The sequence below is a fragment of the Anthonomus grandis genome, chromosome 3 (genome assembly GCF_022605725.1).
Source record: "Anthonomus grandis grandis chromosome 3, icAntGran1.3, whole genome shotgun sequence".
NCBI lineage: Eukaryota > Metazoa > Arthropoda > Insecta > Coleoptera > Curculionidae > Anthonomus > Anthonomus grandis.
The window spans coordinates 8,570,100-8,591,472 of NC_065548.1; the positions used below are offsets into that span (position 1 = coordinate 8,570,100).

At 32.8% G+C, this 21,373-nt stretch overlaps 2 protein-coding genes and 1 long non-coding RNA gene across 7 annotated transcripts in view; 1 reads left to right on the forward strand and 2 right to left on the reverse strand.

The window, feature by feature from the left end:
- LOC126734304 (uncharacterized) overlaps window positions 1-21,373 on the forward strand; it is a 74,173-nt gene that overhangs the window by 43,416 nt on the left and 9,384 nt on the right. For all 4 annotated transcript variants that reach the window (XM_050437873.1, XM_050437877.1, XM_050437876.1 and 1 more), the window contains one exon: window positions 16,036-16,244. In XM_050437873.1, the coding sequence (XP_050293830.1) occupies window positions 16,036-16,244 (209 nt within the window). The remainder of the gene's footprint in view (window positions 1-16,035; window positions 16,245-21,373) is intronic.
- On the reverse strand, window positions 17,276-21,107 carry LOC126734309 (uncharacterized). The gene is made up of 2 exons (XR_007660020.1): window positions 21,001-21,107; window positions 17,276-17,620 (listed from the first exon to the last, which is right to left on the reverse strand). It is a non-coding gene; the product is annotated as an uncharacterized LOC126734309 (long non-coding RNA).
- LOC126734307 (uncharacterized) lies at window positions 18,183-20,478 on the reverse strand. 2 transcript variants are annotated; one of them, XM_050437880.1, is made up of 4 exons: window positions 20,374-20,472; window positions 20,150-20,266; window positions 19,888-20,089; window positions 18,183-19,826 (listed from the first exon to the last, which is right to left on the reverse strand). In XM_050437880.1, exons 1-3 carry the CDS (start codon window positions 20,426-20,428, stop codon window positions 19,950-19,952), a joined length of 312 nt encoding a protein of 103 aa, XP_050293837.1. In that variant the 5' UTR covers window positions 20,429-20,472; the 3' UTR covers window positions 18,183-19,826; window positions 19,888-19,949. The 2 variants fall into 2 exon arrangements, with proteins under 2 accessions (XP_050293837.1, XP_050293836.1); XM_050437879.1 differs by having other exon boundaries at window positions 19,888-20,266; window positions 20,374-20,478.

The following is a 21,373-nucleotide window of genomic DNA, read 5'->3' on the forward strand; positions in this document are numbered from 1 at the left end:
CGTCAAACCAATAGTGAAAATCGTTCATTACAAAATATTTAATATTATGCAAAAAAACAAACAAATCATTTTCTAATCATGTTTTATAACACAATTTGGCAAAAGCAGTGCAAATTTTTTTTTATTTCACCCATTTTTGAGTGATTCTGCTTACTGAACTTTGTCAGGTTCGTCACTATTTCTTAAAAGTCAGAAAATTAGCCTTAGACCCAGGTTAAGAATTCTTTTTAAAACATTAATTATTGCAAGAAGCCGATGGGTAATTTATTTTTTTTTAGTTTCTATTTTTCTATAAAACGCAATACCATATTTTATGTGTTTTTCTAAATAGTGACGAACCTGACACTGATGTAACAAACCTGACAATGATGCTAAAAATTGATAGAAAACAAACACATTTAAATAATAATTGTTTTTTTTTTATTAAATGGCTCCAATTACAAAAACGTTTAACCAAAAATGTAAATTCTAAATTTAACCAAACATAACAAAATAAACTCTAAATTTTAGGTAACTCATAACAAATAATAAAATACTTAGGTTAAATTAGTTGATGCCTTCCCCATTTTCAAGCCAAAACGGCGTTTTAAACTGTAAAATTCGTTTAGTTGCATTAGTAGGTGCTTCAATAGAACCCACTATATCTTCAAATTTATACCAGATCTTGTCTTCCTTGATTGGCCAAATGTATTTATTGACTCCTACAGAATGCAGAACTTTAACTTCACAGGATTCATCGTTATTTGTATCAGTAACAACGCTCGGATATATCACATTGTTATATTTAACAAGCAGCCATTGATCAATTTTTATATTTTCAAAGGTCACAGGTAAAAATTGTTGTTGTTGAAGCTGTTGTTGAGGAGTGGTATCTTCTGGGTTATCGTCTAAATCTACAGTTTCACAGTCTTGATAATACATCCGTTGCAATGAATGACAATCACATGTTGTAGGCAATTTCTTGCAAAAACACGATAATTCGCGTCCATATAAATCGGACTCAGAATCTTTCAAAATAATTTGACCTACTTTCATAATGCCTTTAGTCATTTTGTAACGATTATTTATTTCTTTTTTGGAATCAAAGTTAATGACATCTTCTAAATCGATCCAATAAAGTTTCACATTTACTTTTCCTTGAAGAATCCTAAATAACGCTTCTGCATCTGGAATGTCATTCCCTTTACAGACAAGTCCATCAGCTACTCTTTTGACTGCAGCCCCAACACCATCCGGAGCACCCTTACCATGCGAAGCCTCTGAAAAGTTCCATGAAGCATTTGAAAATCCATAATCTCTAAAATATGTATTCAAATAAAAAAAATTGTCCTTGTTGCGGTATTGTGATGTTGGGCCATCACTAAAGAAGTTAACAGTTTGCACACCATTTTGTTTTAGTTCTTCTAAAACAGGACGTAAGTGGGCCCAAATAGCAGGAGGGTCATGCCGAGTACAGGAAGAAATGGTACATATACTTTCAGGAGGTTTATTGTCATAGTAAACTACAACGGTATGGAGACTGGCCTGGTTGTGTGAGGAACCGAAATGCATTGCCTGTATTTCTGAACTCATTTTGCATGAGTAATTTTCAGAAAAATCTATATGTACAGCAGCCTCTTCATAAGTTAGTTCAGAAATACATTTTTGCCTTTGACTGGCTTGATGATTTTTTTTAAAGACATGCCAACAGAACATTGTTTTTAGTTCTGCATTAAAATTTGTGCATAGGTTCTTTAGCATTCCAGATTCACGGATAAGCTTTGTTTTATTAACAAAAAATGTTTTGCCTGATTTGCTCCTTTCCTCTTTTTCAAGTTTCCAAAAGTTCCAATTAACTAATTTATTTGGATCTTTAATATCCGCGAGGATTATAGCGGCCTGATCTTGGCATTTTGGGCAGATATTTTTCATGCAATCTTTTGATTTTACATCACACGTAAGCAGCTTACATACGTTTTCGATGTTGCGTTCTGTGCATATTTTTTCTTTTACTAAAGTATCCAGTTTATGCTGTATATTGGAATGTTTTTTGCACAAGCAAGAATCTCTATCGGAAAGTTTTGGTTTCACAACCCAACAAGGTCTATGCCTGCAAAATGTCGCAAAACTAATTTTACTACAAGGAAACTCTTTGCAAAACTTTTCATAAAGATTTTTAAGGGTTTCCTTTAGCAATCTTTTCTGATATTTGATCTTGCCGCGTGTTACTGTTTGTTTTTTTCCCGGTGGTAACGTAGTTATGTCATCTCTATTAAAAAAGTCTCGTATTTTTTTATGAAGTGGATGTAAAGTAAGTCGACATCTTCCTTTCCCTTTTGACATTGTAGTTGAAGAATGACATTGGAGTACCTTTTTAGTTCTTGTTAAAAATTTATATTTTTTGACAATGGTTCCACTAGTGGCTCTAGAAATAATTTGCTTTTCTTTTTCGTTGTTTGTTTTTGAGTAATTGTCTTTTATTTGTGCAACTAGTGCATTATGAAAAACTAGAGTTTTTTTTACAGTTTCAGGAACATTATATCCTTTGGTATCTTGGATGGCTTTACTGTAAGGACTAGCTGTTTCACTTTTCTGACTCCCTGCCACAACATTCTTTTTCTGGTATCGCTGGCAACGTTTCTTATACTTCCGTAAAGACTGCTTTGTTTTTTCCAAGTCCTTTTCCAAACGCTTGATTTTCCTGTATGCAGCAGTTCTGTCCTTGCGAAGTCTCTTTCTTCCGGAAGACCTGTTAGCCTCTAAGTAAGATTGATTTCTTGGAGGTTCATTTACTATTCCAACATCTTCCATAGGAATATGATCGGGCAGGGGTATCGGACTTCCCGGTGGAGTATTTTGCTGAAGAAATTGGTCCTGTTCACGTTCATGTTTTTTTATCTGCCGACTTTTCTGTTGGTACAATCTCCATTTTTTTCTTTGGTAACGCTGCTCCCTATCGGAAAGTTCTTCTATAGACTTTTTGGACTTCTTTGCCCTCTTTCGGCTTTTTTCCAAATATTCTTGTCTTTTTTCGGGGTTTTCTTTCAGTTTTTCTCTATAACGCCTTGCACGTTGAGCCGGTGTTAACGGCATTGCTGAAAATAATGTCTACTTTACTACTTTTAACGTCAGGTTCGTCACGAACTTGTCAGCTGCGTTACGAAAGAATAGTAACGCAGCTGACCGTGACGAACCTGACATTTTATTAAAAATAAGACTATTTGACTATGACCGGCGACCGGTATTTTATTGTAAACATAACCTAACTTTTAGTTTGCTTTGGTTAACAAAATACAATAATCAGTGCTGTGCATACCGTGGTAGTAGCAGCAACGTAAATTCTTGCCTTATCTGAGATAAGCTTTCGCGACCTAAGAAAAGTCTTCTCCTCACGACTAACTTGGGTGGTGCTTGTTTATAAAAGGGTAAGTTGAGCATAACTGATTTATAGCTTGATTTTTCTTCATATGCTTTCGATTTGACTTTTTTGAGATATTTTTTGGCTTCTAATTGGGTAATTAATAAAATACATTAATTTACATCCTTTTACACAATGAGTGACACAGGGGGGGACGGATCCCCCCCCATCAAAACAACCAGTATCCAAATCAAATGTAAAATCTTTGGGAAATATTCCTTGTAATTTTGTTATTAATGATACTAGTAAATGTGAGTTAAACGTAAACCAAATAGATCCAAGGTCGTCAGAGCCACATTCCTCAATAAATAACACAGTCTTTTACTCAAAAACAGATTCCGGTCCCTTTGTTGTTTACTTGGAATCTACAGAACAGGTTGGCTTCAATATAGGAAAATTCAATAATATTAAAATAGCAAGAGACATATTTAATTTAAATTTAACGGACATTAAAAAAATTAATAATAAAGGACTAAATAGAATATCCATTGAATTTACTAATTTTCAGTCAGCCAACGATTTTATTAAAAATAAAGTTCTTATAAATAAGGGTTACAAAATATTTATCCCATTTAACTTTGTTACATGCAAAGGAATTGTACGACAAATAGATACTGACATATCAGAGGATGAAATTATAAAAAGATGCAGTGCAAATGGAGATATTGAAATTCTTAATGTTAAAAGGTTAAATAGAAAAGTAATTAAGGATAAAACAACATCTTATGAACCCACAGGTTCCGTTTTGTTCACCTTTAAAGGTATCCTTCTCCCAAGATCTATTAATTTATATAGACTAGAAAGACCTGTCACAATATATGTTTCTCCAGTGACCCAATGCTATAGATGTCTACGTTTTGGACACACAAAAACAAACTGCAAAGGCCGGGAAAGATGTTTTAACTGTGGACTGGAGGAAAATCATTTGGATGATGAAAATGGATATTCATGTACCACACAATGTTTCTTTTGTAAAGAAAACCATAAATCAATTTCAAAAAAATGTCCAGAATATATAAGACAAAAAATATTAAGGAACTGATGGCTTTTGAAAATTTAACTTTCCATGATGCAAATGAAGCATGCAAAAAATCTTATATCACCAAAGGAGAATTTGTTTACAATCCAAGTGACTTTCCCAACACAATATTAAGAGACAAATCTCAGTACCCCCAAAATTCAACACCTATTACACCCTCCCAAAGAAGAACCCAAAACATGAACAATAGCACTATTAAAAGGGCATACTCTCAAGTTGCTACAGTTAATAACAATAAAAAAAGAATAGTCCAAAAAGGCTACGACAGAAAACTCCATGAAGAAAGCTTATTTTTTCCTAACTCTAGACCTAATAAATCCGATCCTGACCACACTTCTCAAATTCAAATCAATTCACAGTCTTTCTCGTGCTCAAATTCTTCAAGTCCTTCTCAAGTAACTTCTCAAAAGCCTATTAGTGCACAGCATAATTTCAATTTACCTTGTAACATGGAAACATGTATACAATTTGTTATGAATACAACAAATGATGACTATCTTGACACCCTAAAAAAACTCATATTATCCCGTCAAAACCCAGATCTAGAAATGGATCTGGAATTGTCAGACTATTAAATAAAAACAATTAACACACAACATTTAATATCTCCCACACAGATATTTAAAATTAAAAAATTATACATCAAATTCAATCTTAAAATTATACAGTGGAATATTCGTAGCATTAATTCCAATAGGGATAATTTGATATCATTAATTCATAGGGAATCACCAGATATTTTATTCCTAAATGAGACTTGGCTCAAATCACATTATAATTTTACTCTGCCAACATATAATATAATCAGGGAAGATCGACCAGATGGTTATGGTGGGATTGCAACCTGTATTAAAAAGAATATCATTTATAACAAATTAAAAACCTTCAACTCTGACTCAACCCAATATATTACCATTCAACTAGGTAAACTTTACCTTATAAATATATATGTCAATACTGATAAAAATATTACTACCAACTTATTGGAAGACCTAATACAGGGTGTAAACATAGAACAAACCATTATAATGGGTGATCTTAACTCACACCACCCTTTATGGGATGATTCTCCTGTCAACAAAGGGGGAAAACTAATTGCAGATTTTATCTCAGATAATAATTTGGTGGTAATCAATGATGGCTCATGTACATTGGTACAAAGTCCAAACTCATATACTAGTGCTCTTGATTTAACTATGGTAAGTGGTATATTGGCAGTAAACAGTTGCTGGAAAGTCATACATGACTGTGCTAACAGCAATCACTACCCGACCTGTTTAGAACTAAACCTATCGCTAAAATTCAACGCAAGGAAAATTTTTACGGCACCTTTTATGGCCAGAAACCTTAATAAAGCGAACTGGCAACTTTATCATGATAATATAATACTAGAAATAGACGTAGAAGACCTTAATATGACCTATAATGAATTAATGGACATCATGGATAGAGCGGCTGATATTGCTATTCCTACTAAAAAGTGTGGTGTTTCTAAGAACACTGGCAATTCGTGGTGGGACAAAGAATGTTCTACCTGGATCAAAGAAAGGAAAAATGCAATAAATAACTTTAATAATACCCCTACATTAGAAAATTACCTTGCTGCAAAAAAATGCATAGCAACTACAAAGAAGAGACTTAAAATTAAGAAAAAAGAAAAATTTAAGCTTTTTTGTCAAACACTCAACAGAGAGTCAAATATTAGATATGTGTGGAATAAAAGTAAAAAAATTTCAAATAATATAAATAATACTTCAAGCTACTATAATATTTCAGATGATATTAAAAAAGAAATTCTCCAAAATATGTCTAGTGTGAATCTGGATCCCAATTTTGTTGTCTTGCAACCACGGGATGAAAACAGTGTTACTCCATTTTCTTTAAATGAATTTAACAACGCATTAAGAAATAAAAGATTGTCCGCCCCTGGCATGGATGACAAAGCTTACCCAATGTACAAACACCTACCAATAAGAGCAAAATTAACTTTACTAAATATATATAATAAATGTCTGTTTGAGGGACATATTCCAGAGGCATGGAGAAAATATAACATTATTCATATTTTAAAACCAAAGAAAAACCCTATCCTACCGGTAAATTATAGGCCTATAGTATTGTCAATGTGTGGCTGTAAGATCCTTGAAATCATGATTAAAAATCAATTGGAATGGTTCCTTGAAAACAGAAATACTTTCACACATGAACAACTAGGTTTTAGGAGGGGCAAGGGCATATATGATAATATTGCTTATCTCTCAAATTCAGTCCTTGAGGCCTTTGGTCGGTCTGAATCTGTCATTGCAGTATTTTTAGACATTAAATCTGCATTTGATAATGTTAATATATATAAATTGTATAATAAATTAAATCATCTTCAAATTCCTATTGAAATTAACAATCTTATTCATCAAATCATTGTGAATAGACTTCTATACAGCAGAAAGGCTGATGGCACATTCATGGGCCCATATCTAGCTACAAAAGGACTCCCACAGGGTTCTCCTTTGAGCACTATACTTTTTAATTTGTATATCTTGGAGCTATTTCAATTGAACTTAGATTCTGCAAAAATAATTGGATATGCTGATGACTTGGCTGTTTTTGTGAAAGGTTCCAATGTCAGTGATATGACAAACAAAATAAATGGAGCATTGGAAATGATTAATTGTGTTTTAAAAGATAATGATCTCTCCCTCTCCGTCGAGAAGTGTGAAGCAATTTGGTTCACAAAGGGTAATCGCAAAAATCCTCCTCCACCTATACATATTGGCAATTATCTTATTGATTATAAACCCCATGTTAAATATCTGGGACATATTCTGCAAGAACATCTAAAGTGGAACATTCACATTGACCATATAGCTGATAAGGCTAAAAAAGCACTTAACATTCTGCGCGCTGTCTGTAGGGTTTGGTGGGGATCTGACCCTCTTACCCTGTTAACAATTTTTGGAGCAATGATTCGATCCCACCTGGACTTTGGCTCGATATTTTTAAAACCTGTAAACCAAAAGGGTCTCAATAAATTGAATGTAGTCTTTTTTGAAGGATTGCGAATATGCCTGGGCTGTATGAAATCGACTCCTAAAGCGGCTTTATTAGCGGAAGCGGCAATGGTAAACTTGGAGCAGAGACGAAAAACCTTGGCAAATAAATACATTGCAAGGTTGACCTCAATAACTAATCATCCTATACTAGAGATTTTGCAGAGAATCCGGAGAAAAATGATTACATTGCCAACTTACATTAACTCTGATAACGTTCCATATTTGATATTCGCCTTACAAAAATTCATTCCTTACCTAAACAGAATAAGTAAAGATACAAATTATGCATGCTATGGAATTGATTTTGATATCCTGAACAATCCAATTAAAATCTTAGACTTAGGAATGAACAAGAATGACACTATGTTAAAACAATATTTCCTAACTGCTACAGAAAAATTTAAAAACTCCTATACCTATATATACACGGACGCCTCAAAAAAAGATAAAAGATTAGGCTATGGGATATATATTCCGGACATAGACTATAAATTTTCATCTAGACTCCCAGACTGAATAAGTATATGTAAAGCAGAATGCGTGGCTATACACGATGCTGTAAAGGTTGCTATAAATAGGCATTTGAAGAAGGTAATAATCTTTTCAGACTCAAGAAGCGCGATACAAAAAATTAATAAATATGGTCTATCAACCTCAAGCGATTTCTGGTCTATCAAAACCAAGCAGTTAATTTCTCTAGCTAATAAGAACAATTTTGACATAAGAATTGCTTGGATTCCTGGACACTCGGGCATTCCTGGTAATGAGGTGGCGGATTTATTGGCAAGAATAGGTAAAGACCTGAATGTCCCTAAAGATATGAAAGTGGATTCTATGGAAATTTTTAACCTGATCAGGGATGATATGAGTAATCAGTTTAAAGTATACTGGAAAACTTTAGTACATAGTAAGAACTATCAATACTCTAAAATACAAAATACTTTCCCAAAAACCAAATGGTTTTCAAATGTACCTTTCAAAAATCGAAAATACATAACCACAATAATCAGATTACGGACGGGCCATTGTCTGACTAAAGAGCATTTATATAAGCTTAAGATTAAAGATAACCCATATTGTGAATGTGGCTCTGTTGAAGACTTAAATCATCTCTTTCTGGAATGTCCTATAAATTACATTCCTTATATTGATCTGTATAAGGAATTTGTTAAAAGGAATTTCCCCACGCCCTTAACAATGTATACTGTTTTGTCTGAACCAAATGAGGAGTCAATTGATCTAATTATGTCATTTTTGAATATAAATCGAATTCGGTTATAATAGTTCTGCTCAACAATTCGTGTTTTGTCTATGTTTTCTTTTCCCGTAGAATCCCAGAACCTGTGATGTCTTATGTTTGTCCAATTTACCTATATTGTGTTTGTCCATACTAATAGACTTAATCACTACAAATGAAGGAATACCACACAGCACTATAAAGGAAGTCTGAAGTAATTAATTACAAGTCAGCGGTCCCGATTTGGTCCAGAGCCAGTCAACATCGAGGTCGCTCCAAATTGTGCTGGCAATTGCCTCGTTGCAGTGCCATAAAACAAGCAAGCAAGCAAGCAAATACAATAATTAGTTTTAAGAAAATATAAAGAAATTTAAAGTTATTTGCGTGACGTAACTGACAAGCAATAAACATACTCACCTTAAAGTCACAAGAAAACACTTTTTTAAACACAGTATTTAACTAAAAAAACACTTTCTTTACACTGCGTAGCGACACTATGGTTTCATTTAGCAAGCAGGTGGTTAACTGGAAATAGTAAATTGGTCCATATAAGAATTTTACGCTTTCTTAATAGTAGTGACGAACCTGACATATTTTTTAGAGACAATACTGAAAGAATTTAATAAATACGAAAAGCAAAGACGTGTTTCCTATAGGCGAAAAGTTAAAAATTAAATCAATATTTTTTAGTTATCTAAGTAAAGCCTAAGTAAAAAAACAATTCCTTAACGAAAAATCATGATAGTATGAAAGCAACTAAGAAAGAGACCGTGACGAACCTTGACATTTTGTGACTTTAAAATGAAATAAAATTACATTGATAAAATCAAGATATATTATTTCCTAAACATGTGATTAATCCGTGTTTAGTTTTTATTTTAAAACATCTAATCGACACTAACAAACAAAACCTGAAGAAAAAAGTCTTGAAGACATCAAATATCAAAGTTAAATGAGAATGACCCATATATATGAAATATTAAGAAAAACCTTACCTAAATACTTTTATTAAGTTTAAATACTCTATAGTACTTAGTTCAATTTATAGTTACACAATTCACACAAAACAATTACCTAAACTTTAACCAGCTTTATTAACACATTACGAGAAATAAATAATGTTTAAAATTTTAAAAACGTCTGCTTCTAAACAACCGCAACCACACAGATTAAGAAACCGGGGAATCACCAAGAGAACTAATTGTCGTTATTGGATGTAAAAACACACAGGCACAGCGTTCGATTAACAGACCTTCTTCTACTTCGCGTTTTCTTAGAAGAAACCAGGAAAACAATATTGGTCTAAGTTGCCAGGGCTATTTAAACCATTTTCTGTTGCCCAGTCCCTGTATAATAAAGGTTTAGGGGGATTCTTTTTCAATTTTTGTGGATATAAAATAAACTAACTTAATTAGCTAAGTCGATCGTGTACAGGTATAGAATTTTAAAAATATTATAAAATCGTATTTTCGGGTACAATTTTGATTGAAATAAATATTGAGGGCGCCCGGGCCTCTTGGACCCCGGGGCCCGTGTTCCAGAGAACGCGTGGAACACCGGTGAATACGCCACTGAATGCATCACACTTATCCGCAATTTTTTCGCTTAAGGTACTTCAATCTACCCATCTTTCTTCAACAAATCCATTTAACCACAAGTCTGTTGTTGTTCGACACATTGTCTTATGCTACAATAAAGCTAATTTAAAAATATTAATTTCTTTTTTATTAAAATCTAAAGATTTTTTTAATGGTAGACTTACGACAGTGTGTCGAACAAAGACAGGTCTACATATGTCCAAAATAATTTCTTAAAAAAAGAGATAGCTAGACAATTGTACTTCTAAGGTCGATAAATTTTCGAATGTCTCCCGTAAGTACGTAGCGTATACGAGACAATAAATGAATTACACAATAAGATCCATCAAGGATATAAACAAAACAATTACGACTAATTTTTTCTAACATTCTTCCTTCCTTAAGCAATCAGCATTGACGCATTGTTGAGACCATTAGAATACTTTGTTACATTTTTTAATTCGGCCGTTTAATACAATGACTTAGGAGCTTTCTACGTAGTATCGGTAAATAGCTTCAATATCTATCGATAATTTATCAGTAGCAGTTCTGTCAGGTTTTTTTCACACGTGTTCATTATAGGGCGTACGTGCGTGAAAATAAAAAAAAGGCGAACGGCAGGTGCTTCCTTAAACGAGATTTAGCTGACAATCGACGAAATAATTACTATATCCAAAGGTCAGTGAACGAGAATCGAAAAATTGGACTTCTGGTAGCAAAAAAAACAACCGGGACTCATTAATTATTTAGTAATCATTTCGTTGTTTATGCGTTTCAATTTCGGGAACTTTTCATCAACCAGGACCGAATATTTACTGGGTAATTAAATCGTCGACCACAGAACACAAATGGAGAGAAATGCGTGTTACCTAATGATGAGAAAGAAATTCCATTGACAGCTCTAATGACGTTGATAACAAGAACGGGGTGTGGCATGTGGCGGGAAACTTAAACCTGATCTATTTCGCCATATAAAATTTAAATTTAAAGTCATTCGCTGAAATACAGAAGCTGGTGCTTTAATTGAAGAGTGATTTTATTTTTAAATTAATAATACGTTTTTCAGTTTAAAAATATTCACATTTTACTTATATATAGTTACTGTTGCATATCTCAGACATTCCTCATTAGTTTCTTCAAGAATTAACGCATTAATAAATTATATTTGATTTAAATTTAGTTCTCTAGGAATTGCTTATTTAGGACATTCAAGTCAGGACTTTGAAAAGTGAATTAAAACAAATTTAACAAAGGGCTTTAAAATGCATAAAAATAGTTAGCAATACATTTTAATTTAAATACTGTAAACTGTAAGCATAGTATTAAAAAGACCTTTTATATATGAATATGGAATTGTTGCAGGTACAAAGCATATTTCTCTATTATTAATTTTTATAATTTTAATTTGAATAACTTCTGAACCTTCAGAAAAAATAATCTGCTTTTTTTTGTTTCCATAAGTGCTATAAGAAACATCTAACAAATACACCTAAATAAAAAAAATGCAAACAAATATGTTTTGGCATAATATAAAAATGTATATAATGATATAATGTCTTTTCTTATTTTTTTAAACATTAATCAATAGAAGCAAAATATTAATTTTAATAGAAAATTAATAAATAAAATACGGATTTTTAAATGCAGCTTTAATAATTTCCATTAACCATGTTTTGGTTAGTCACAATAGGGTAAAGATGTTACGAGCGTTTTTGCTCTAATTCGCATGAATGTTACGTGTAAACTTAGCAACAGATATTTCCAAAATAGGACTAAATTTGCAATTTGTTCTCATCATATATCATCTTGCAATTGAGGCTATGAGTGCAATATCGGACTAACCCACAAAAATTCAAAATCAACCGTATTATAGAATATTATCCGTCAAGTTAAAATCTATTTATTGCACAGTGAACCAAACGACCTATTCCCTTTCGTTACGAGATGGCCGCACTAAACTAGTTATTGAACTTTATTATTAATAAAAGTTTAAAGAAGCAAAGTGGACTATCCTCAGTTAGTCCACTGTGCTGCTAAAAGTAAGAAGTTTATGTGCTAGAGACACCCTAAGAAAACACACTAAACTGGCAAAAAGTGGAAACGCAGCGGTCATCTGTTTTGATCTAATGAAGACTCTTCCCACACATGTACTTACCACAGGCAATTGTTACTATAAAAGGCAGTTATGGACTTACTGCTTTAATATACATGCTATGGGAAGCAATAATTCGTTCATGTTTGTATGGGATGAAAGTATTGCTTCGAAGGGGCCGCAAGCGGTGGGATTTTGTATTTTATATTACATTAAAACTTTATTACATCGAAAAGACTTATAATGTATTCTGACCAATGTGGTGGTCAGAATCGTAATATAAAAATGTCATTGATATGTAACTATATTACTGCATCTCCATTATTTACTATGGAAGAAATAGATCATAAATTCCTTGTAAGTGGTCATTCCTATTTACCATGCGACCAAGATTTCGGAATCATAGAAAAAGAAAAGAAATTCCATCCACATATCTTTATACCTCAAGACTGGCATACAGTCATAAGACATGCTAAAAAAAATCTTTTTACCATAATAGAAATGGATACTCGAATAATGAAGAGGTTTATTTTAACACAGTAAAATTAAGGATCTGCCCCTTTTATACCCAAATGGTAATGCCATTAATGAAGCTAAAATAAAGATCTCCTTGAGTTAATGGAATTCATCCCTTGTATATACCAAGATTTTTATAAAAATCTGAGGTCATCCGCTCAAGCAACTGGAGGTGAAGTAGTTGGCCCAATTGAGGAAGAACAAACTTTACGTATTTAATAACTACCTACTTAATAAAAAAATAAAGTTTCTATATTTTTTTATTTATTCTCGTGGCAATACGAGTAATACAGGTTTTGACGTAATACTTATAATAGCTTAAGTTATAGTAACCCATTAAAAAACCCAATCAATTTTAAATGCAGAGTGGACTAACCCACATAAAAAAATCGAATATTAGCCATATCCAAAAATTTAAAATAAATTCCGCAAATATAAGTAACACTCAAGAACATTCAATTAATCCGATCTACAAAAATGTCTTTTTAAAAGGGTTTTGCGCACTCTCATTCTCGTATTTTTTTAAACCTATTTTTTAGCACTTAATAATATTGGGGTTAGTCCGTTTTTGCACTCATAGCCTCAATTATACCTTGGAAAATGATAATACATGCAGAATGCACCTCAACATTATTAGAAAACATTTAGTAATGTCATAATTAAAAAATTTACCTGTCCTCTGCTCTGTGTAGTTGCTCAATAATTGGATGTTTGCATGCTTGTAAAAATATATCAATCCATGAAACCCTAAAATCACAGACAAAACTACAAAAAGCTAGAAAATTAATTACATTTATATAGATTAAATTTATTTTTAAATTAGAAGGAAATCATGAGGTTTGGTTTGTTTTTTACCCAAAGGGAGCATAAATACATAAAAAAAAACAGTCGAGTCATCAAATAAGACAGTTAAAATGTCATTATTGTCATAGTTGATGTTTACGTCAAAAATTAGCCATTCAGAATTAGTCGACCATCTTGGGGGAGCAGACTATTCGGCTCCGTCATATTCAACCTTCATACACATGGAGAAGATTGGCAACACCGAACTAAATTTGGCATCTTTGCCTATCTAGAGTTTGTTTTGCGGTGCTGCCGCTTCTATCTACGAATAGGAACAAATTCTTTATTTTATTCGAAACTCTCTTTTTAATTTTTGAAAAAATAGAGTTCTTGTTAAAAAAATAAATAAATACAAAATTTCTTTGCAACTAATAAAAAGAAAACCTCCAGGTCCATATTTAAGTTTTAAAGAACAACAAATAATTTTCATTTTCACAAAAGAACTTTCAAGAAATTAAACACACATTGGCAACGTCGCACTAAATTTTTCTACCAAATTTCATATCATAACCTACTTCAATGCCGCCGCCATGGAATGACTGACTGACTGTGTCAATACTTGACACTGTCCACGGCGGCCATATTAGCAACGTTGCCGCCATGACAAAGATAAAAATGTCATTTGAACGACGTCTAATCATTGAGGAGCCCCAAGAAATGTCACACGATTATCATCTTATATCGGTTCGGTATAAAATCGGCCCATGAGTGGTGGTCATCGGGCGCGTCATCTTAAGGTCATTTACACCTTTCTGAGAGTCCAGGTTGTCTAGACAAAAGATAATTAAAAACGGCAGCAACCGGCATGAAATGGCAGCAGCCTGCAGGCCTGGTGTGTGAGTGAGTGAGTACACGGGTACGTAAAACGTGTGTGTATGTGTGCAACGAAAGTCATTTAATCCAATGGGTTGAATGTGTGATTACTAATCAGTGGAACGTTTTAACTGCCCCGGCAGACCATCAGGAAGTCTGCGGCGCGAGATTGATTAAAGCGGATCATACACCGACGTATTTTTGAAACTCGTCGATTTTTCAGTTAACAACCAACCAAACGAAAATTCTACTGTTAAACTGTTTGGCACTCATTTTTAAATTTTTAATATAACGCTTAATATGTCTCTTTAAATGTAAGATATCTGATTCTGACAGTGACGTCTGTCATTTGTCTTAATTGAAATGTGTCAATTGATTTACTACGTGAAAAGTCGCAAATCTTCAACCTTTGACATTGACAGATACGCGCGGTTATTTCAAACTATTATCTGGGAAAAATCCTGTTCGTACAGGACCACCTTAAAACTATAACCGAGTCCGTCTTATGCACCAGACCTAGACATTAGTGATAGAAGAATTATTAGAATAAGAAAGTAATGGACAAGCCCAGTACGTATACGCCATATATGGGCAGTACCGCGGTTTACAGCTTACGCGCCCCGGTCTAGTATTACCCGTAAAAAAGATAAAGCGACCGTTGGCCATACGTCTGTAAAAAACCGCCACTTTGAATTATTGTCTAACGCAATTGAATCCGGACAAGTCGCAGCCCGATATCACCGTTGATTCATGTTTATTATCTATGATAATAATATGCGACGGCGGTCGTATAGGAATTTTCTTAATACCGCAGGGACGTACTAAGGGGTTTTGTTATACTATAATAAAATGACGTCATTGGATCGTCACGCAGTTACTAACATATTGACATTTGACACTTCAAGTCAGTTGATGTTTTTGACAGACAGCAGGTTTTTACTAATCAAATTTGGCATATGTTAATGCTCTTTATTAGAGCACTTTTAAAATAATTCACAAATCAGTGAATCATAAAAATAACAAGGAGTAAATTTATTAAAAAAAATTATAAAAATACAACTGTCACTGTCACTCAAGTCAAAACTGTCAACCGGCTTGGTTGTTATTGTAAAGGAATGACGTTATATTGGTGACAGTTGCGAAAGCCCTATAAGATTTTTTTTTTGCTTTTAAATTGTAAAATTCTGACCTGTGCGTCTGCAAAAATGACCGTATCCATAACAAACTTTTACAGTTAAATATTGCTGAATTATTACGACACCTGGTATAGATTTAATGGTTGTGTGTCTGTGTAGCAAAGCGAAAACAGGTAGCGCCTCATTTTTCGCACTCGAATGCAAATTTTATTATTTTGTTTTCGCAATCTGTTTAAGGCCTCGTAGCATGCCTCTGTTGATTGAGTTTATTTCGTTATTTTATTTTCTTATGATGGACATTAAAATTTGCTTTTTTCTTCCCTATTTATTTACAGGTTACGTAAAGAAAATTGGGTAGAGTATCTGAAGAATCACATTTTAAGTCAAATCGGACGCACCGGAAACTCTTCCGGTTATGCAAAGCCGCCCGAGGGACCACCCCTGGAGGATTTTAATATCACTCAGATCATACCGAAGATTTTAAATAGTACCACGTTTGAGGACGATCAAATCGCCGAGAAAATTCGAAGTTTCTATCCTTCATGTAAGTACTATTTTGCACTCTATCGCATGTAATGGTCGAAGGTCATTAGGATGTCAATTTTGTGATATGACAGACTGACGCGATGTTGCCAAACTTTATAAATTTTCTCCCCATTAAATTTATTTTTTTTAAATTAAAACAAACCAAACGTTCCCCTATTTAAAGTCTTCAAATTTATTTAATATAATTTTCTATCAAAATATTATAACCACCCAAGAGTGAATCTAATACTACCCAGCTCGCTACCGATATTCATATGGCAACGTTGCATTTTAAAAGCTGTCATTATAGAAATGACACTTGACAGATATCATTAAAGTGAGGTTATAGTTATATTCAATTATTTCGAAAATTGTAAACATGAAATTTCTAAATAAAAATAGAATTTTCCTAAAAAAAATAATTTTTGGAAAATGGCGTATTATAGTGGAAAATATTCGGACCCAATATGATGTCAAAATTCCATAGAAATGAACAAACAAATAGAAAATGTTAGCTAATGTTGCTGCTAATCTCAGCAACTGATAACAAAAAGGTAAGCTCTCACAACAGAGTTTTTCTTTAATTTATTATTTTCTCCATCAGTAATAGTTCTGTTTACATGAAGTATTGTGTAAACATAAGTGTTTACAGTCCACTAAACTGCCATTTATTTTGTTTTTTTTTATTTTCATTCTGAGTTAACTAAAGTTTTTTTGGACATTCTGTTGGGTGTGCCACAAGGACCGATTTTTCACTCCTTCTGTTTGTCATTTATACCATTGATATAATTATGGCTCCTAAATTGCCTATATAACCTAAACTTAAATTCTGACAAAAAAACTAAATTATTATGATAAGAAAATAAATTAAATTCAAAGTTGCATCTGAACCAAAAAATGATGGTTTGACTATACAAGAAGTTCTGAGGTGTATCGTTCAGCTATTAATTGAAATAAACTCTGATATGATTCATTAGTGCTCCCACATTTTAACTATGGGGATATATTACAGTTCTTGACAAAAAGAAAGTACAAAGGATACAAAACACATGCTGTCAATTAATGTATGTAATCAGGAAGCATGACCATGTTACTCACAAAATTGTACAATTTAACTGGCTCAATATGGAAAGCTGCAGAAAACTGCATCTCTGAAATTTCATGCATAAGCTTCTCAATTCAAATTTATTTTTTCCAAAAAGTTTTGTTACAATTAAAAAAAATATACAGAAGCTTATATCAGCTGTATGAAATTTTCTCATAAAAGAATAAGAACAAAAAAATTAAAGAAAAACAGAATATCATCTCTATTTTGATATATGAACACTGCACTCCCGCTAACAGTCAAATAGCATATTTTTGTCTTTTGAATATCCGCCAATCAGTTTAGACAACCTAGAACAGAATGAGATATTTAAGGCAAGATTCAAAACATACATTTTACATAATTTGTTTTATTTGAAGAATTCTTAAGCAGTAACATATCGTCTGTGAGCTTGCAATTTCGCCTAACTAAATTTTACCCGATTTTTCACAAGAGCCAAAAAACTGATATAGTGTTAGTTTGTTAAAATTCTCCAAATTTTTGCTGCTCACATTGTTTTTATAAAAGGGTTTTTTGAGTAATTTATTTTAACTTTGATAAAAAACTTTTTGTATGTTTTTATTTTAAGATAGGATTTATTGATATGAAAAAACAGACAGATAGGATAATTTGAAACAAAAGAATAAAGAGGATAAAACAAAATTACTCTCTAAAAAATCAAAAGTTTTATTTCCAAAATAACTAAGTGAACCAAAAAATATTGTGCTTTTAATAATGAAACTCAAAAAATAAACTTATAAATATCAGACCCATAAATGAGGGAGACTATCATAAAAGAGATGGACATCTCGTGGCAAAACACTTTTTAACTCTTGCAAGTGTTTAAATTTACTTGCAGGAATTTTACATTGTTGAGTGTGCATCTTCAGATATTCCATTATTACCTCAAGATTTTTCGGCCTCACCGGCAAAGTTTGCCATTCACCATCAAAATCTGTTTTAATCTTAATTAGATTATCGTATTTTATGCACTTTATGTCAGTAACTTTAGGATCATCTGCAGATTTTCCTGGGCATATGGAAGAATACCTTAAATGGGCTGCTAGTGAATAGCTTCTAAAAAAACTAAAATCCAACTCGACCGCTTCGTAGGGTTTTTCGTTCTATTGTTGAGTGGACTGAGTCACACTCCATGTAGGTATGTCCGGACTCTAAACATTTTTGGTAAATGGTCACTCCAAATTTAGTTTAAAAGAGCATTCGCCATTATGTTGTTTCTATTTTGATACGTACATACGTCCGAATAAATAATGATGGAAACGTTTGTTAAAACACATTTTTTTTCTAAATAGTCCAACAAGCATGAAACAAAAGTAGACGCTTTCAACTCGCTGTTTTGGTCTTCAGAAAACCAATAGCAACACGCATCATGCGTTTTCATGTTATAAATAGTAAAATTATGGCAACATAATTTTGTCTTATAGTAAAGAGCATTGGCCTGCAAGTATGGAGATAATTTGACTGCTTGCAGATCCATTGAAATTAAGATACAATTATCTAAAAGTGCCTTGCTTTTATCTTTCAGTTTTTCCTCTCGTGCACGATCTTTCCTGCGAATATGCTCTTGATAGTCACCTTCTGCTAGATTTCCTTTCTCATGAGAGGTATAAACGTTACATTTATCTTTTTTTAAAGTATATATAGATAAATTTAATTCCTTAAATCTCCTCGTAAAGTATTTCCTGGTGACTGATGGTACATTTTTTTCTGAGCAAAACTCTTGATAAACCTTAAAAAGTTTTTAAATACTGGCTCCAAAAACAGCTTTTTTGAATTTTTTCTATTATAGTGAGAGGATAGCTTAGGTAAGGAATTTAAAAACGTATCAACGTGCTGTATACTTGAAGTGCTGCGTAAAGCAATTTCTCGCTTTTTAGTTATTTTACGGCCTTCATCCTGGTGCATGCCTGATTCACTACTGTTCACCCAGTCTTGGGACTGTTTTGTATCCAAGAGCAAGGGTGTTTAGAAACATTGTGCGACATACCCGGAGCTTTTTATTGTCAACATTTAGGTAATACACAAAAGTCCCCTGTCGTCGTCTTGAGTTTTCTTGCGTTTTACGTTTCACGGAAATTTTTTCGACAGTTGAGGCAACGTAAACCTTTTTCTGATCCCACGACATTTCGCTCCAAAAGTAATTAAAAATTACTTCTCTCTGAGCTTCCGTAATTTGAAAACATTTTCTTACTTTTGACTTTCTACAGAAATTTGAATTACATCCACCTTTTAGTTTTCTTTCTCCTCTGTTTATATTTTGCTGATATTTTCCATTCTCTCTTGAAAATCCGACATATTTTTTACCTCGCACACGTAAATTTTTGTTTCTTTCTCTTATCCATTGACTTTGATCAGCTGATATTCTTCTTTTCCTTTCTCCTGGTGCATCGAAGATTTCTTGACTATCTGGATTTTCCAGTGCATCAGCATTCTCTATTTCGAAGTTCTGATTATTCTCTACGATATCAACGTCTGAGTCAACGTCTGTCTGGACGCCTAAGAGTGAAACGTTCTCAACGTTAACGTAAATAAACTTATTTTATTTTGTCTAAATTACCTTCATTATGTCTCCCAACAGTCTCAACTTCTTGGCAGATTTGTATTTCTGAGACTTCATGTTTATCTGAGTAAACTCGCAGCAGAAACACTTTCATCAGATGTTGATGATATATCTGAAGGTACGTAATCGTCACCTGCATTGTCAGAACTGCAATTTGTGGCTTTAGAGAAATCACGACTGTTATCAGGCGGCAGTGTCTCTGTAACAAAGATTAAAGCTCAAAGCAAAAGAACATTTTAACTATTGCAGAGGTACCTACCTTCCAGAACCGGATCTGTGAATATGTCGGAATAACTGTTTTGCAGCACATCATTAGTTATTTGTGCGAAATCTTCATAATAAGGCCCGGAACTATTTAAAAGCATTTCATCGGTATCTAAAAAGTCATGAAAAATTTATTAAAGAGTTTATAGTTATTTTAATTATTTTCAAATATTTTTCTTAGATTGATTCGATTGTTTTGCCGACAACTGTACTACTTACCAAGCACAACGACACTACGTGGGTTTTCCACTATATTTATTCCTTCAACTTCCATGGGTGCATCTCTAATTAAATTTATATTTCTTGCCAAATCCAGAATTTTCTTAGAACGACTCATTTTTTCATAAAAAATAAAACATACTCCTAACTACACACGAAGGCTATCTACATCAAAAAATATTTTAATTACTTTTGTATTTAAATTTTCCTAATATTGAAAGGAAAAACTTACCTATACAACTAATACTTCCTATTTTTATTAAAAAAACACTTTTGCACAAGTAACTATTATCACAAACTAGAAAAATGGAGCTCAAATCTGCCGACAACAAGTTCTTGCTCGAAAGCGTGGATAAACACTGCAGTTAGGAGAAATTGCGTCCAAAAAACGTGCCAATTCATTAGGAGATATTGCCACAAGGCAATTTTACGCGCGAAAAAATTTTTGACGGTCGAGAGAAATTGTGAGTACATGCGCAGTAACGTAAAGACTGTTGGGTTGCCTAAAAGTCATTTTTGCTGAAAATGCTAGTTAGGAGATATTGCAGGCTCACGGACGATATTCCAACTAGTCTTATTAAGATAGAAGAGTCCAATATAGAAGTATATTATTTCTTACTTACTTACTTATATTGGACTATAATACTGACTTTTCTAGGGCTTTATGCATTTAGATTTTTTAAAGTTTATTTGTATTTCATTAAATATACACCATCTGTCAATTTCAGTAATCACAATGTCACTAACACCTTGAATACTGTTAAAAATAAATTTCTGTCAAGGACAAGCATTCATAGACAGAATATTAGAAACCGATAATAAATTCTTTATCCGATGAGGTATATAAAACATCTATGTATAAAAGATCTTATTCTTATAATGCAATCACCCTATATAATTTCATAACTAATAATTTTAAAATATTTAATATCAATAAATTTAACAAAAAAAATGTTTTTATTTAATCATCAAATGCACCAAATGTAAATAAGAAAGAATT

Coding starts and splice junctions, on each gene's coding strand:
- LOC126734307 (XM_050437879.1), bottom strand. CDS start 20,029: ATGCAGGTGACGATTACGTACCTTCAGATATATCATCAACATCTGATG. Junction 19,827..19,887: donor TGTTGGGAGACATAATGAAG/GTAATTTAGACA, acceptor TTTCACTCTTAG/GCGTCCAGACAGACGTTGAC.